The sequence below is a fragment of the Hipposideros armiger genome, unplaced genomic scaffold, assembly GCF_001890085.2.
Source record: "Hipposideros armiger isolate ML-2016 unplaced genomic scaffold, ASM189008v1 scaffold_526, whole genome shotgun sequence".
NCBI lineage: Eukaryota > Metazoa > Chordata > Mammalia > Chiroptera > Hipposideridae > Hipposideros > Hipposideros armiger.
The window spans coordinates 100,341-119,161 of record NW_017731876.1 but is presented as its reverse complement, the minus strand read 5'-3'; the positions used below and the strand labels follow the sequence as shown (position 1 = coordinate 119,161).

General features: G+C 39.5%; 1 protein-coding gene and 1 pseudogene across 1 annotated transcript in view; both read right to left on the bottom strand.

Moving 5' to 3' along the window:
• The window catches only part of BBS9 (Bardet-Biedl syndrome 9), a 373,430-nt gene that overhangs the window by 277,233 nt on the left and 77,376 nt on the right, over window positions 1–18,821 (bottom strand). Inside the window, exon 6 of the mRNA XM_019668469.1 lies at window positions 588–762. Coding sequence (XP_019524014.1) covers window positions 588–762 — 175 coding nt within the window. The remainder of the gene's footprint in view (window positions 1–587; window positions 763–18,821) is intronic.
• On the bottom strand, window positions 9,670–18,279 carry LOC109396573 (60S ribosomal protein L30-like; annotated as a pseudogene).

The following is an 18,821-nucleotide window of genomic DNA, read 5'->3' as shown; positions in this document are numbered from 1 at the left end:
GGGCAGTGTCACTGGCCCTCATATGTGGGATCCGAACCAGGGCCCTCTGGCATCCCAAGCGAGTTCTTAACCATCGCGCCACTCGGCCGGCCCCATACATTCTTTTTTTGTCATAAAATAATTCCATATATACATCTTTGTATCTGGCTTTCATCACTCACACTGTGTTTTATTATTTATAATTCAGAGAACAGTCCCGATAATTACTGAGCACTTTCAATGGGGTGACAACTGGACACACATTTAATCCTTTTTAGAAAGCTTGTCAATACAGCCATGATTGTCCCCTTCACAGCCAGGATAAGGACACTGCCCATCAAACAGCTGTGCGTAGCACAATAACGATTCCGATCCAGGTCTGCCGCTCTCCAAACCCCTCTTCTCAATCTCTGCACTATACTGCTTTTCAAATATTTTATAATAGAACATGTAAACGACACCTCTAAGTCATGACAATTAGTTTTATCAAAGAAACCAATCTCTTTTTCATTTGTCACAGTTAAGTTCTTTGTGGAAAAGAATTAATCAGTAACATAACACACCGAAAAAAAAAATCATGATTTCAAAGACTCGACATCCAGACTTACTTGTAACTTTCCACTTGTCGGCAGGAAGAGACGGTAATGAAGGAATCTGTCCGGGAACTGTACGCAAGGGGGCCGGGTAAGAGAGAGCCAGGAAGAAATCGCCCAAAAGCATAGCTTTCCTGCTCAAACACCATCAGCATCCCATCCATAGACTGGATACAAATTAAATCTCGACCTAAAGAATCAGAGGAAATTAGGTGACCTCTTCACTTTTATAAACATGGTGGTTTTAATTTATCACTATCTACAACAAATATGTCATAGTTAATTTTTCCCCCCATAGGGCAAAATGAGCAGTTTAAACTTTAAGTTACAAACGGATGAAGCTATCAGGTTACTTTCTATCATATATACATTTCTCAATTTTTAAATGATTCAGAAGATGTCTATAATTTTACATTTATTTTCATTTACTGTATGCTACAATCTCTAGCTCAAGATAATCCCTGAGAGCAATATAGTGAGATAATGATAACAATGATTATTTCTGTGATACAGTGCAGATAGTATCCCTAATCTGAGAAAGATCTAGTGGCTATAACTTTTCATGTTCTGCTGGTGTGTTAGTGTATTAGGTAGGGAAGAAGGACGTCAGAGAAAAGTTAAGCTACTCCTTAAGGGAATAAACCTAAGGTCAATCCTCTGATTAATTTGTCATCTCTAACCCACACTTACCAGATAGAGTAAGTCCTGTAGTAACTACTCCATTTTACCTTGGACAGCAGTGCCAACATAATATACTTAAATTTTGAAATTTAAAGAATACTTTGCTCAAAAAGAAAATAAACTACATAAAAGTAAATGATATTCTTATTACTGTATCTGACTATTCATACAAGGGCAAATTTTTATAAGAAAGTATGTTGCCAGAGGGCTTTTTTAAAAAAAGAAATAAAATTCAATTCTGGGGTGTTTATTACTGCAACACACTCTACCCCATCTTGATCGATTCAATAGTTCTATCATCTGTTAGATGCTCCAGGTTGAATATTGTCTTAAGCATATGAATGTTCGCTAAACGCACATCAGAACCACTCTGGGGAAAGGATTCTTCCTATTAATGCTGTTGTAAAGTGTATTCTCTCAGTGCGTGTAGGATTTGCAGTCACTATTTTATGGTTTTTTAAATCTAATATTTATCTACTACGCTTTTTAAAGGCTTCCAAAAAAGGCATAAGTTTGTATGCATGCTGTACAAGTGTATTCACAGAGATCTGTTGAGAGAGTGCCTCACTAATTGAGAATTTAACTATTTAGCAATCCCACCTGTCTGCACCCAGCAAAAATGAAAAAAGTATAAAAATGCCTCTAAAGAGTCTAAAGAGATGCTGTGAAGTCTTTGTAATGAAAATCGTGCAAACTTTTTCCAGGAAGATTCCCAGGTCTCACTCAGGCATCAATTCTTATTTTATAATGGTCCTCACAATTGTAGTTCTCATAAACAGGTTACTGATATCACCGGAGCTTCGGCCTCCTCATATGTAAGATGAATATACTTATATAAAAGCTCCAAAGTTAGAGATAAGATGTAAAATTCTCTAACACTGTACATCAAACATAAAACACACAATAAATTGTAGCATTATTATGATGGTTATTGTTACCTGCTTTCCCAGCCCAGAGGAAAGAAAATGGCAAATTAGAAAAGGTGTGAAGCCACGGACACCTGCGAGTCGTGACAGCTAGGCCCTAACAAAAAAGAAGATGACAGAACATCTATAAAATACCTATCAAATAATTCAAAAAGGAATAACACTCTGGGCTCAGCGTAGGCGCAATTACTAGCTCTAGACAGCTCAAAAAGAGAAATGTCATATTGTAATGAATTAGGAGTTATTAAATATATTTAATATAGCTTGGTATAGCTCAGTCATTTGCAAAAAAGGACTTGTGGCTGAGATGCTAACTGCTACCCCCAGTAGTCATTCTTTCTTTCAGTACTTGAATTATCACTAGACGCATGGCCATCCAGAATAAAGCCTTCATTCTCAGGCCTCTACTACATAGATACATCATATGACTACATTCTTACCAATGAGAGGAGAGCAGAGGTAATATGCTCAACATCCAACACGCCCTTAAAAGGACTGACTGTGCACTCCCTTCCCCTCTTCCCATTGTGATGGGAGCGGGGGAACAGCCATCTTGCCCTCAGAGATGGAAGGCACATGTTGAGCACACAGAGAGCCACCCAGGAGCCCTGGTGCACTTTATCTCTAGGTGATTAAATATGCAAGAAATAAACATCTTCCTTAGCTAAGCCACCATTAAGCTGGGTCTTTGTTAAAGCAATCAAACCTGTATTTAAATAACACAGAAGCTTATCTGAGCCTAAAGATCCATCCAGCATTGATGATGCTTAGAATTTACTTTCACTTCGTTAGATCCTGGTACCAAAAAACAACCAAGTATAAAAGACACTGGAACAACAGCAGAAATTGGAATATGACTGCATGTTACATAACAGGAATTATTGTAAATTTTCTTAAGTGTGATCTTGGAAGTGAAATTACATAAGAGAATGTTCTTATTAGGAGATGTGTGCTGTAATATTTATGGGTGAAGTGGTACAAGATCTGTCAAATGGTTCATCAAAAAACTGTGTGTGTGTGTGTACGCATTTATAATTGTTGAGACTAGACTATGGAAACATGAATGTTAATGGTTACTTTTTCTGATATTTAAATTTTTCATAATAAAAAGGTAGACCAATAAAGTGTTTAAATATATGTGTTTTGTATACTAATGCACTTTTTTAACAATCTAGGGGCAACTGACCATTAGTGAATTGAGTGGGACCTAGAAGGAGAGCAATAAATTTAATCTTAATAAGTCAAGATTCAGGCAAGAAATCTAATCAATGAAACACTTATGCAATGACAGAGGCCTTTGAGGGAGGATATTACTGTAACCAAATATACTCTTGACACTTGTATTATTAAAAAGTGTGAGATCAGAGCATATGTACTTCCTAGCAGAAATATCAATAAAATTTGAGTTCATTTCAATATGTTGAATATCACTGAACCACAAATCTTCACTTTCCCAAAGACCTCAAAGAAGTAGTCCTCCAGGTGTGTCCCCTGGACCCCCAGCAACAGCTTAGCTGAGAAACTTCTTAGAAATGCAAATTCTAGGGTCCCACTCTAGATCTACTGAGTCAGAAACTCTGGTGTTAGGACCCAGAAATTCTAGGTTTTAGAAGCCCCAGAGGCTAGCAGATGAATAAGAAAATGTGAGAACCACTGCCTTAGCACAGTATGACAAAGAACTAGAACCTAAAGAAAACTTGAGCCTAAAGAAAACTTGAGCCCAGCGGAAACTTGGCTCCTTAGCATGCGATACGAGGTCTTATTTCCTAAAATTCTAGCAATAGAGAGGACAGTACTAGGTATAATGTAATCTCCATGTGGGCTGCTCCTAGAGTCAGATAAGCTGGGTTTGAGTCCAGCTCCACCAATTATTAGCTGTGAGCTTGGGCTCAAGTTTCTTTATCTACAAGACGGCGCACCTACTTTAGCTGGTTGTTGTGAGAATTAAATGAAGCAATGTATGGAAGTTAGGTCCAACAGATGGTAAATACACCATCACGTGATTATTTTATAATTATTTTCTAAGTCTCACACTATATGTTGTATTAATGTTTAACTGCTGTTTCCCACAAACATTTTGATGGTGCATGCTTCCTTGCTTTTGCTTATATTTTTACCTTCTCCCCAAAACACTCTTTAACTTTTCTTCCCCTGATCTAGTAAACATGTGCTGGCTGCCTCCTGGTCACCCATTCCCTTCTCCTCTCATCTTTAGCCATGAGATCTGAATGAGGCTGGAGTGTAGGCCTGACTTAGGTAAACCAATTGGTATCCCACTTGTGACAGTGATTGGTTCAGGGATGGGTATAATTTACAGCCAATGAGAGAAACTTCGATTGCGATGGGACTAGAGAAAAACTTACTCTCCCCCCTTGGGGAGACATTTGTGAGGAGGATAAGGTATGGAATGACAGAAGCCATTTGGCTTTTACAGGGCCACAGAAGACACAGTTTGAGTCAGTGCATCAGGCCTCACCTAGAGGCAAACCTACCTGTAAACTTTACAGGCAATAGATTCCCATAAATATTGAGGCCACTTGGACTTGGGTCTCTATCCCTAAATCAAGTGGGTCATCCCGTTTGTCCTCTGATTAACATCACAGGCTGGGGCTCATGTCATCCCAGAAGTCTACCATTTGCCCCTCAACCCCCTCCATCTGTGAGCCCACAGACCCCATTCTTACCTCCGCCTTACAACTAATCATTGATTGAAATGGTCAGGTTTTGTGTTTTTCACTCACCCTAGACTAAACTCAAAGGCAGGAACTAAATCTTACTCATCTTCGTAAATCCAAGAACTATAAAATGCCTGGCGCGTAAGAGATATGCTAATAAATGACTCTTAAGCTGAAGTGAGCTAGGCAGAATAATTTATTCATCCCCAGCTCGATTTGCTGAGATCTTATTCTATGTGCTTCACATACTGCATTTAAAGTAAGTAAAAGATGCTTTATTTATTACAATCCTGGCTGCTGACATTTAGAAAAATGTAGGGATCAATCCAAAACATTACTCAAAAATAAATAAATAAATAAATCCTTCAAATCACTGTTTTGGAAGCCACTTCAGAATACATACCAGAGGCTCCCCTTACGGATAATGGGAACAGAAAGAACAGTCCAAAGAAGCCATGAAAGTTTTGTAGTTCTGATAGAGCCAACAGGAAGCCTTCATAAAAGCGATGGGATTTCAGGAGCTATTTCAATGACCCAGCCATGAACCATACCCAAAGGCACCTTACCACATGCTCAGTATTATATTAGGAGCAGTAAGAAATACAGAACAACAGCAATAATAACTGCTACTGCCATTTACTAAGCACCTGTTACATTCCTGTCTTTGAGCTAGACATTTATCCAGCAAATTAGCTATAATCTTTAATAACTCTAAAAAGGTGAACAATTGTCCCATGTTACACATGAGAAGGCTGAAACCCATACAGCCTACATAATCTGTCTAATGCCAAAGAATTAGAAAATGACAGAGCTAGTGCTCAAATCAGAATCTGTCTGGCTCCATCATCCCTGCATGTTCCCTGGGAGGCTCCACCGTACCATACTGGGTCCATTCGTTAAAATAACATCAGTTAAAATAGACAACCTAAATGACGTGAAACAGACCAAGTGCAACAGAAAATCAAAGACTTAATTACAGTGAACTTCCTGGGAAAGGTTTCATGATAGAGGTAGGATGTATCCCAGACTGAGAAGGATCGGTAGAATGAATAGGGGTCAAAGGTAAAAGTAGAGGAAATTTCTGGGAGGGAAAAGGAACATATTCGTAAAACATGCAGAGGCAGTTAGACTTGATCCACTGAACGAATCAAGTTTTACCAACAGGATATAAAATGTAAAAGCAAGAGATTGAAAAAGATAACAATATCTTAATGATGCTTCCTTAAAAAGTATGCCTAAACTATCAGAGAAAAAATAAAATATCTTAGGAAGGTTGGAGATTTCATCAGAATTTAAAATCTGGATACTTATCCCATTGACCTTAACCAGGATGAGAGAAAATTAACCATCATGATTTGCAAGATCTAGGAACGAATTGAGAAAGGACCTACCAAAACCATTTTGAAAGGATTTTGGAAATCAGCATTTTTCATTTTCAAAAGCAAAGAAAAATTTTTGTGCCTGTGGTGCTGAAGGGTGGAGGCAGGAAAGTTCCATTATGGCAGCCTCATGAAATGAATATTTATTAAATAGTGTGTCTCATTTCCTGGTGTTAAAATATCATGTACTCAAAGCTTTAACGTGATGCATAAACTGGTAATCAATCACATGTCGAACTGACTGCTAGATTAACAGTTTTCTCTGCTAAATTATAGTCTAATCACAAAAATGGTGCGTAGCAGTATGCACACACGCAAGCGTGTGTGCGTGCGCGGGCACGCGTGTGTCCATGCCCAGAAGTTCTTTCTACCATGGATAACCCAGAGCATTTTCCATCTTTCATTATTACAGCAGCAAGGGCCCCAAGGAGCTTCACTCCTGGATCCCATTTCCTCCATTCTCTGCTCTTTTTCTTCCTGTGGAATCTACACAGCAGAGTAAGTAGAGTGGCACACATGAAGGACGGCTACCATTACTCAGCATACTGCATGTTTTCTGAATCTCTCTATGCTCATATTTCTTTTACGCACTGAGTAAAAATACAAGTGAAGAAATGCAAACGTGACCTGCGGCCAAGCATATATTGCAGTTCAGCATGCAGCTGTCAAAAAATACTTGGTCTTTCTCCAAGTCTGAAAAGCACATGAAAAACAGCTGTACAGGTAGGTAGGCAAAAAGGCAGACAGGAAACATCAAGAGGCTGATACATAAGAACAGAAGAGTCCAAAAGTCTGTGGAACTTCCGCTGGTTTTACACACACTTGGAAAAATTTTTGTTGTTGTTGTTACATAAAAACTGAAACACTAACTCATTAATTTTTATTGCAAACCTAACTCAAAAATGATATAACATGTTTGCTATGAGCAAGGACATAAAAATGTTCAGAGTAGGATTTCAACACATACTTACTTAAAAACAAATGGTAGATGGATTTCTAGACCTTGAAGGATTGTAAATTTACCATTAAATGTCATTTTTGTACTATTTTACTCATATCGTCATATAAATAAAACTGCCACCATTGCTTTGAGATACATGCTATTATTTGGCTATGCTTGATAATTAATAATTGGTAACTAATTGAATTAAACTAGCCTTTTTCTTATTTCTCCCTCATATTCTATTTTATTGATCATTCTAAAAGTAATCAGTGCCTGATAGTAATGCAATACTCAAGCAGATTCTAGGCTTAAAACCTTAGATGTAATTGGAATTTTAAAGCCTTAAGCAAACAGAGTAAATCAATAAATAGAATACACGTGTTGGGCTCAATAACTAATTTTAAAATATGTACCAGGGAAAAATTACACAAATTCTCAACTATTATTCAAGTGTTACCCCAATAAATAACTTTGTGAGACTAATTACTTTAAGACTCTAGAAAATAAAAATTGGGTCTACATACTAACTCTTCCTATGAACTTGCCTTTTGACATTTTAATGTGTCTCATTTTCATAGGAACTTTAATAGCCTTACAAAGACCACTAGTGTGTGTTCCACCAAGCTATTTATCACAATTTCCCCCCCTAAACTGTGAACAAGGTTAATAACATATTATAAAGAAATTACAACCATTCATTAAATTAGCATTTTTTGTGATGGATTCAATATGAATGCAAGGTTAGAGTTTAAAAAGCCCTAACCATTATATTATCACTTGCGTCCACAAAATATTCAGTGAATTACTCTGTCAGATGTAATGATCATGAAAAGCTTGACAACATTCTCTGGAACTCAAATTCATTCGGCAAATTCCACGACCATTCACTGTACACCTACTATGCGCTGGCATAGACATAGTCGCTCCCCTCAAAAATTTCAGTGGCTATGGGAGTTAAACAAATATTACAACAATGTAAGAACAGAGGCATATTATTAAAATAACGGAAAAGGCTATGGGAGCATGATGAACAGTGCCTGGAAGAATCAAGAACAGAGATCTCACACTCCGGTCTTGCAGGTTGAGAAAGAGTTCGCCAGGCCATTAGAGAAGCAAACGCACACCATGCACAGAGACAAGGACTGTGCACAGAGACAAGGAACGTAAGAGGGCTGTGTCTGGAAAGCAGTGACGTCAGTGAGCTCTGGGGGAGGGTGCTGGGTGGAGGAAGACACCGCCGGTGGAGACGGCAGGCCTGCTCCTCACAACTGACAGCAAAGCCGCAACTTGAGACTTGGGTGTGTTGCATTCTTGTTTTAGTCCTGAAATCGCCATCAGTTTCCTCATCTGTAAAGCAGTGTTATGAGATGACATCATGCTGCTATGATAAAATACAATAAAAATACCGCATACTGCCTGGTACCTGCATTCAGTCAATGGCATTACTGGATTACCCTATTCCCTACAGACCAAATTATGTGAGAAACTGAAAATTGGGGGAGGGGGGGTCCTCCCGAGCAAAAAGGATGAAATGTAATGTGAGAAGCACACACACAATCCGTATTTGATCTTTTTTGCTAAAGGAAAGGGTTTGTAAACTGTGCAGAGCTACGGAGCCCTCCGCCCTGGGAGCACCGCCTGGTGGTCGGTGGGCGAGGGGTGGGGCTGGGCCGGAGCCCGGAGGCGGAGCCGCCGGGTCCTTCAGGGGGAAAGCTTGTGAGATGCTTCTCTCCTCGGTGTAGTTGGTAGTTTGGATGGTGAAGAGACTGGCTGGCAGTGTCAAAACCTTTCTCCAGGATCTTGCGAGGGGAATGAAAGACTCCATCTGGGGAATTTGTACCATCTCCAAGCTAGATGCTCGCATTCAGCAAGAGAGAGAGAGGAGCAGCGTGGCAGCAGAGTGAGCAGTGTCCTAGCGCCGAGGGGAGCCCAGAGTGTGGGAGAGGCAGCAGGAGACGGAGCCACGGGCTGTTAGCCTCTTGCAGGGCTGCGCTTGGAATGGCGGAGCACTATGGTTCAGTCTTGCTTTATCGGTGTTTTATTCCTGTGCTTCCGTCAGTAACTCCCCAAATATTGGTGATCCGTCACTACAGGGAGATGCTTGATCATGGCTGGACTTCTTCCTCGTGTCCATTTTCAGGGCTCTTTGAGTGTCCCCGTTTGTGCTTAGCAAAGTTGTAGAGCGGAAGAGGCCTACTTCCGGAACTGGTTTGCCTTTGGCTTTCCTCACCGCCGCGCAGCCCTCCCACGTTGTCAGTGGCTGCCTCTTCTCTATCCTCTTTCCTTTCTTCATCATCAGCGCCGATGAAGCAACGACCCCTGGCAGCGCGCCCCGTTCCCACGCGCTCCTCTCCTCCTGGGTGATTTCCCTACGCGACGGCCTCTTGCATAAACAGCGCCGCCTGCAGTCGGCCCTGAGTAGCCCAACCTCTGCAGAGAAGGTCCCTTGACGCGTCTGTCACCTCCCACTGAAGGCGGCTGCCGGCCACTGACTCACCGGCCACTCTGAGGGGATGAGTGAGGTCGGAAGGCGGCTGCGCAGCTCTGTCCTTGTTCACCTTCCTCACCAGGGAAGGCAGGACCCACGCTGCCAAGGGCCCTGTGCATGGTCCCTTCTCTCTGAGGAACTGGGATTTTTGTCTCTGGTGCACAGAAGGCACAATCTTCCTGACACCAGTATGCGCATTTTTAACACCCTGAGTCTGAAAGGACCACAGCTTTTTCTGCCGCTCTTTTCTAGCCTTTGCCAGCCCGGTGCCTGGACCGATGTGAACCCTTTTTCTCCCTGTGCATTTACCCGCCACCTTGCCTCCCTGCCCTCCACCCCCTTGAAGAATGGATTTCATAATTCTAGCTGCTGTGTTTTGTGGACCTGTTGTTTTTGTTGTTTTCTGTGAAGCACATATATTGGATGTGGGGGGTCAGGAGGATCTCAGTGGCTCCTGGTCACTCCCTTTAGAGCCGTCACCGTCTTGTTTCTGGTAACGCAGGTTAGATTTGGGTCTCTCTAGCTCCACTGCAAAAAAACAAGCCTGGAGGACTGAGACAGGAAGAAAGACCTCACAGCCAGACCTGCTGGGTTTTGAGGAGTGGTTTTTCTTCCTCTTGAAGGGGGAAGGCTTTTTTCACTGGTACATTTCAAGTTCCCCAACTACAGGGAGGTACCAGTTTTGGACAAGTGCCACTGCAACACAGAATGCTCAGAGAACTTGAACTTCTAAACTCTGGGGGTCTGAAATTTACTGTCGGCTACTGTTGGGTCTGTCTGGTGTTTCTAAAGACTATTGGGTGCTGCAAATAGGAACTGAAGGGGTAAACTTATAAAACCTATTAAACCTGTGATTGGTTGGTGTTTGCCCGTCATTTTAAAGAGACTAAATATGGAAGGAGGGGGTAGATGTCAAAACATTTGTACAATTGTAAAATGTCACAATTAAATGTAGCTGGTTTCCCCCCCCCAAAAAAGGGCTATGGGAAAACTCTCAAAACTTAGGTCTGTGTGAACTGTTGCCTGTTCAAGATGATTTTCTGCCTATTTTAAATTTACTTTCCTCAGAACAACAATTTCCCTAACATAATAGCTATTGAAATCTCTAAAACAGTATATAAAATATATAGTGAGTGCACCAGAAAGCCCTATCTGGGAATGAGCTGTTTCTGCCTTCTCGCCCTCTCCGCAACACACGCACGTCCATATTCTTCCCCCACCCTCTCTTTCATTCATTTTTATAACATAGTTATTTTACTGATTTTATAAGAGTATTTACAAAAAATTCTTAAAGCGTGAGTATAATGCTGGGGGTATAATTTTGTTTTTAAATTACTAGCTACAAAGTGAGGTAAATTTCTCAATGTAATAACAAATCATGCTAAGAAACCCAGAGGAACTGCCTGCCCCCAAAAAATATTTAAAAACAGAAAAAAAATTAAACCCCTCTTTATTTTGTACAACTATTCCTCCTTTGCTATATTATCAGTCCCATAGAGCAATAACTCCAAAAGCTAAGTATTTTCTTTTTATATATTAATTCTCTTAATTGTAAAATCATCAGTGTATCCAAAGAAGGAACAAGAAAAAACTATAGTCTACACTATAGAATTCACTATAGCCAATTAAATTATGTTGTGAAAAAAATAACTAAAGTCAGGAAATTCTCGGCTGAGGTTCACCTTTATCTAAACTCATATAATTCTAAAAGGCAAATAAATCAAAATGAATTAGGGATAATGACAACAGTGACTTTAAACTTCAACTGTCAATTCTTATCATGAAGTTCAATGTGCCATTTAACCATTGTTTGGTCTATTAAATTTCCTTGAATTCTGCTAAAAGAAGAAGTTAAAATACTGTATCTTTAATAAATGTCATAAAAACAAATATGCCAAAGTAACCATCTTAATATATACCAGGGGTGCCAAAAAAATGTATACACATGACTTGTATTCATCTTTTGTTATTGGTATATATTATTACAATTTTAATACAGCTTTTTCCTTGCTTAAAATGTGTATACATTTTTTGGCACCCTCTGTATACATGCAATCATGTTATCAACACACTCAAAAACTTCAAAGGTACTCCAGTGTCAACAGAAATAAGTACAAATTAATAAGCAGGATGTGCAAAGAGCTCTTCAGTGTGTCTGCTGAAGGGATTTTGAGTACTCCCTCCATCCAGTCCCAACCACCAAATACCTGACATAACAGAAGCCCTCAGTGCCCTTATGCGTTTGTTAGTCTAGTTCAGGGGTCGGCAAACCGCGGCTCGCGATCCACATGCGGCTCTTTGGGGATGTTCCGTCTCAAAAGTTTGCCGACCCCTGGAAGAGCCAATCCTGTCCCTCACAACAACTTAAAAATTATTCGAGAGCTATAAATATATTTTTACATAATCACCATTATGTGAATGATATCCTTTAAACATTTTATAAATGAAACTATGACAGTTTTATTTTCATTTTCAATTTTACTTCAGAGCCACAGTTCATGAGTCACAGTTTGCTGACCCTGGCGGCTCTTCCGTCTCTAAAGTTTGCCGACTTCTGGACTAGTTCCACTCACCTCAGGTGCCAGTCCCCCATCTAAATCTCACAAAATCCATCTGCGCACCCTCAATCCCCAGGATCCAATTGCACCACTTCCAAACCTTCTCCAATGCCCTTCAGATGTAAATAACCCACTTTCTGTCTATTCTTTCTTGATACGTTCTGCATCACTTCATTAGTACTAACAATATGTTTCCTAGTGATACAGCTAAATTTGGCATATCTCTCTCCCCTTTCCAACTTCCATAACTGCAGCATAAAATCCTTACAGATAAGTCTACTTTCTTTCCATTGTCTGGCTCACAGCATTGAGCACAGTCCCTTACATGTTGGTGCTCCAAAAATACCTGTTCAAGTCAACTGAACCCTCATGAAAGTAAAAAACCATGTCAAACTGTAGAACTAGGTACCAGGTTGCCAACGATCAAGTGCACCAAGATATTTAACAACATCACCATATTCACATGCAAACCCCTTGAGATCTGGCATTACGCTTTTATTCAGCACGCCTCCCCTACAGTCCTAGGATATACTAGAGCTCAAAAAATTTTTATTAAATGAATGAATAGCATCGAAGTAAAAATGGTATGGTAAAGGCCCTGAAACAATTAGTTTTAACAGTGACATTTAAGAAGTTGGAATTCTAAGTTATTTTAGGACTTAGTACTATATCAAAAGACAAAGGACTCATTGTTTTCCCTACATTAGATACACTAAGAAATATTAAGAGGAGGAAAGGTTAAGTATAACTGTGCTCTTAAGAGAGATAAAGCCTAATGGAAAGACACAGGAAACAAAGGTGGGGTGCAAGAGGACCCCCAAAAGGAAAACATACAAATCAGCGGGGAAATCACTCAACCACAAAGAATAAACTGCGGAAGCCTAAAGAAGATTGAATGTGTAGAATGATCTTTAGTATTATATAATGATCATCAGTATCATATAAAACTCCAGCTTCAAAAACATACACAGAATAAACCTTAAAGCTTTGGTAATTATTAGAACCCTTGTACAGAGTCTTTTTCTGGGTAATACAAACCAAGGGATTATTACCAGCAGGAAAAGTACCCCAAAAGGATACTCTCTGGCTGTCCCCTGTTCCCAGAGGAGGATGGTATACCATAAAGGAACAAATTGAGCAAATATGGGGAAAGTATCAGATTAAAGTATTAAAAAATAAATAAATAAATAAAGTATTAATATGTGGTGGAAAGAGCAATGATTTTGAATCAGAAAGACAAGATGATAAAGTTTTGAATCTGGCTCTGACACATCCTAGATATGTGACTTTGGCTACTTTGTTTAATTTCATTCAGTCTGTTTCTTCAAATGAAAAATAAATCTTATCACAACCTCTGTAGCCCACTGGGTTGCTATGAAAATTAAAGAAGGGAACATACAAACTATGCAGTTTAATGCCTAGAACATGGTAGGAACGTATGCCATTAATCCCAAATTTAGCACATTTAAGAACAATAACAAACAACTTTCCCTATTACCTACACTTATCCGTATCTTGGATATGAGATAATTTAGTCATTCAGTCTCACGCCTTAGGTATAAAAGGGTAGAAAACATCTCAGAGGAAAGTTGGGACAAAAGGTGACCAGGAAATTGGCAATGATTTAGTTCAGAAATGGTCATCTTTATTTGTTAAAGAACTTGCTAAAGGAGTGATTCCCAGGCTCTTGGATTTCACTGATTTAAATGGTTTCAGAAACTATTGGGGAAACAGCATGAAAGGGTTGTCAGCCTTGTTTACTGCCCAATCAGGAATTTTTTTTAAAAACATAGACTATCATCACCAACATTTTCTACAAAAACAATATAATACAAACAAGTAGAAAGTAGAAAATGTGAGCACTAAGTACAGTCCTTTAATTGAACAAAATTTAGCTTCATGGGAAATTCAGCACATTAGCTAATGTTTTTTTCATTACCTTAAGGCCATTCAAAAAGTTAACAGGGGGTGGCATTTGAGGATCACTATTTTATCTCAGCATTGACCACTTTCAAAAAACTTCCCAACTAGCACATAAGAACCACTATTATAAAGAACTCAGAAAACAAGGACCAAAAGTTTTTCCTTTATAGAAACAAAGGAAAAACTGGTTCCAAATCCTATTCAGGTCTAGGTGAGGCAACAAGCATTTCCCGTAAATATGCTGGCTCTATACAAACTCACCACTGACAGGCGTCTGGAAGCAAAAAAGTGAAGCAAAGGCTCCCTCTGCTGACAAGTAGACAAAGAATCTAATCCGATCAAAAGACAATTGGCTTTTTTAAAATCTTCGCACTACTCACTAGATATTACATGGGCTTTTACTGTTCTCTATCAGAGATTCGCTTTACTTTATACCCTAACACACTGGAATATAGTTCCAGCTGTTAAAAATGTGAAAGACATGTACGACATGGCAACACTCCTGGTACAATTCAATAAATCTTTCTAAACCAGCTTTCAAATTTCTTGGTTTCTGCTCTGTGACCTAAAGGTTACCAGAGCTACAATGTCATACAAAGAGGAAATTAAAGAAGGCTAAAAAAATTGAGGTGGGTTTCAAGAGTTACGTGGAACAAAGGTAGCAATCAATGAATGCATTGATGACCTCTCATAGAAGTCTCATGAGATTAATAGAAGCAAATGAAAGACTCCAAAATTAACAATAATAGCAGTCTACAAGCACTAGCCCAAGCATTATCGGCACATCCAACTCTAGCAACCACTCTGTAACTTGGGAAGGTCAAGGGCTATTGTTCTCATTCGAATGCGGAGAGACCTAAGGCTCAGGGCAGTTCAGTGATTGGTTGAGGACGCACAACTGGTAGCAGCAGGGCCAGAACTCAACATGTCTTCTAATCTCCGGTCTGTTTCTCCAACTCAAAACTATGCATAAAGTAGGTAACCTGATGACATAAACTCTAAGTCCCCTTCTGATTTCAATTCAATATGGCCTTATCATCATAAGTGCGCTTTGTATGCTTGTAAGTAACGTCAGATTTAAATATTTCACTTCAGCAGACAAAACTTGATATAGGTGCTTGTTGAATTCTTTGTTATAATTTATTTATTGTTCTTGTTTTGCTTCCAAAAGAATTGTTTGCAAAAATAAATAAAATTCAACAAATTGTATAATAAGTAGATAAAAACAGCAAATAAAACCCCGATTCCCGCACTAAAATTATTAAATAAAATGTTTGTGAAAAGCAGCATTTCTAAGTACATCAATATGCTGCAAAAAAAAAAAAAGGAAATAAAGTTCAGAAGCCAAACACCGAGTGAAAGTGGGAACCCACAAAGGTAAACAGAGCCCCTGGGGCATCTTCCTAAACCAGGTAACCTTCAACTTTCGTTTTCAGGGTCTCCAGTGACATATGGTGAAGGAGGAAAACCTTGGGGCCGACTCTGTGTGGGGAATCTAACTGATCCTTCATGTCATCTTCTTCCCCCCGGTACGGAAGGCAGGCCAGAGAGGGCTCTACCTACCCTTAGTGTAAGGAGAACTCACAACAGCATTCCCTCCCGGGCACAAGACAAAGCAAAATAAAATGCACAGCTCAAAACCTGGAGCCAGATAAAAGAAAAAAAAAACTCTCCTAAGAATTCATAAAGCCCAAGATGATCTTAATGTGCGTTTTTGGACCAAATTCTCTCTGTCGGCCTGCCCAAGAAGACTCAGTCTGTGAATTTACGATAGAGTGATTCTGGGTTAGGGGTACCACCAAGCACCTGACAAAAGAAAACCCAAATCTTTGAAGGAACATACCAATCATCGCCATGAAGAAAGTGCCAAAGAATGTGGCGTCACAGGCAAAATCACAATAGACAAGAAATTAAGAGCAATATGAGCAAGAGACAGCGAAAATAATCGAGGGCAGTATCAGGACTGCAAGGACTTCATATACCGAAATTATCAACTGAGGATATAAAAACACTGCATTTTTATATCTAAAGAAATAAAAGCAGGTGTTAAAAATATGATCAAGAGGCTTTATCAATGATCAAGCAGATTTCTTAAGGACTAAATAAACTTTGGGAAATTAAAAATACAATAATTAGACTTGGGGGCCAGCCAAGTGGTTCATTGGTTAAGAGTTGGCTTGGTAGCGCCAGTTCTGAGCAGCAGGGCCACCGGTTTGGTTCCCACATGAGGGCCAGTGACACTGCACCCTCTACAGCTAAGATAGTGAACAACAGCTCAACCTGGAGCTGGGCTGCTGTGCATCGCCAGCAACAGCATAGGCTGCAGTGGGCTGCCGTGAGCTGCCATGAGTGGCCAGCAGCCAGTGTGAGCGGCCGTGAGCTGCCATCCAATGGCCGGTGACCGACTGCCTCAGCCGGGAAGAGTACAATTATCACAATATCAACATGGGCCAGTGAAGCGACGTCCTCCACAACTAGACTGAAGAACAAAAGGGCAGAAACTTGTCTGTTCCCCTCCCCGATTCCCCAATTTAAAACTAAATAATTAGACTTAACAAAGTTAAAACTCCAAAAGTAGTTTCAACACAAATTAGTCTGTAAATAGCAGTGATTTAGGAAATGGAAACTAAAATAAGGAAATAATCTAGAATGCATTAATAAGAAACATAGAGACAGCAAATGCCAGTGAAATTATGAGACATGAACAATAGGGTAAGCTAATCTAACATATATCTAATTGGATTGTCTTTAGGAGATAATGGAGAGAACATAAAAGAGGCAATGTTCAAAGAAACAGTGGCTGAGTATTTTCCACAACTGTTGAAAGGTTCTAGTTCTATGATCCAGTTTTAAGCTAAATAAATTCCAAGTAGGATAAGTAAAAATAAATCCTCCCTAGATACCTAATGAGAAACTGCAGAACACCAAAGACAAAGAGAATCTCTTAAAAAGCAATTAAGAGGGGAAAAAAAAACAGATTAACCAGCAAAAGAACAGCTAGATTGAAAGCTGACTTCTTAGCACCAATGGAAACCAGAATAGAGCAGAATATTATCGTTTGTGTAGCAGGAAAAATAACTGTCAATGGACCATTGTCTACCCAATCTTTTTCCATCCATCTCCAAAATAAGTTTAACATAATAAAACAAAGATTCCATTCACAATAGCAAGCAAAGCAATCAGGTTCCTAACACACTGGCTCTAACTCAATTTTCAGATCTAAAACTCCCTTAGAAAGGCCAAATTAAGGAAAGCCAAATTAAGCAGTATGTCCCTAAAATATATATGATAGACATGTAAGTTGTTCCATATCTTGGCTATCGTGAATAATCCTGCAATGAATATGGGAACGCAGTTATCTCTTCCAACTCCCGGTTTCATTTCCTTTGCATAAATACCCAGGAGTGGGATTGCTGGATCGTATGGTAGTTCTATTTTTAATTTTTTGAGGAACCTCTACACTGATTTCCACAGTGACTGCACCAATTTACATTCCCACCAACAGTGCAAAAGAGGGTTCCCCTTTCTCCACATCCTCGCCAGCACTTGTCTTTTAACTCGTCTTTTTGATACTAGCCATTCTAATAGGTGTGAGGTGAATAGCTCACTGTAGTTCTCATTTGCATCTCACTAATCACTGACGATTAGTGATGTTGAGCATCTTTCCACATACCTGGTCGCCATTTGTATGTCTACTTTTGAGAAATGTCTATTCAGTTCCTCTGGCCATTTTTTTTTTTTTAAACAAGCTCTGGCCAGTTTTATCAAAGAAAAATTCTGCATGATTTCCTTTCCACCAGTCTGTACTGGCATGCCTCTAATGATATCAGAATCACCTGATCAATGGTAGCCAGTGTGCATACTCTGTAGTATCCTCCACACGCTGTGCCCAAATCAATATTATTGCCACTATCGTGATGCATACTCGTCGTGGCCAACAAGGCGTAGTGACTCCAGTTCAGATTTCCTCAGGGCTGGGCTGCTGTTGGCGAGGATGAGCAGTTTCACTTTGCCTTAACTGATCATTTTCAGAGTCTGCTAGTACCCCAGCACACACTTTCCACTTTTCATAACAAGTTGGAGCCTAGAGTTGATGGACTCCAGCAACTTTTTCATCTCCTTTGTGGCCACCATCTTCCTGCCTTAGGTGCGGGACAGTCCCCAACCAAGAGCAGCTGTCAAGATGGTCAGGGAGCCAGAAAAGCCCTCTGCCCATTTTTTGATCAGATTGTTTGTTTTGTTTTATTTCATTTTCATTGAGTTGTATGGGTTATTTATATATTTTGAATTTTAACCCCTTATCAGATATATGATTTGCAAATATTTTCCCCCATTCTATAGGTTGCCTTTACATTTTGTTAATGATTTCCTTTGCTGTACAGAAGCTTTTTAGTTTGATGTAGTCCCACTTGGTTTTTTTGTTTGGGGTTTTTTTTTTAGACAGTGAAATTTATTTTTAAATTTGCAAGTAATCTCATGAATACATTTTTTGTTATAATAATTATAATGATCCAGTCCAAGAGAAGGGCCCCTTTTGGCCCCACCCAATCCCACTTTTCTTTCCAAACAGTTTTATCAAAAATGTAAAAATAATAAATCTGGATGGTCATCATTTTCTCAATAAGAAAAATGTATGCTAGTTACTCCTTGTTACACTTATGCTCGCTTTTTTTTTT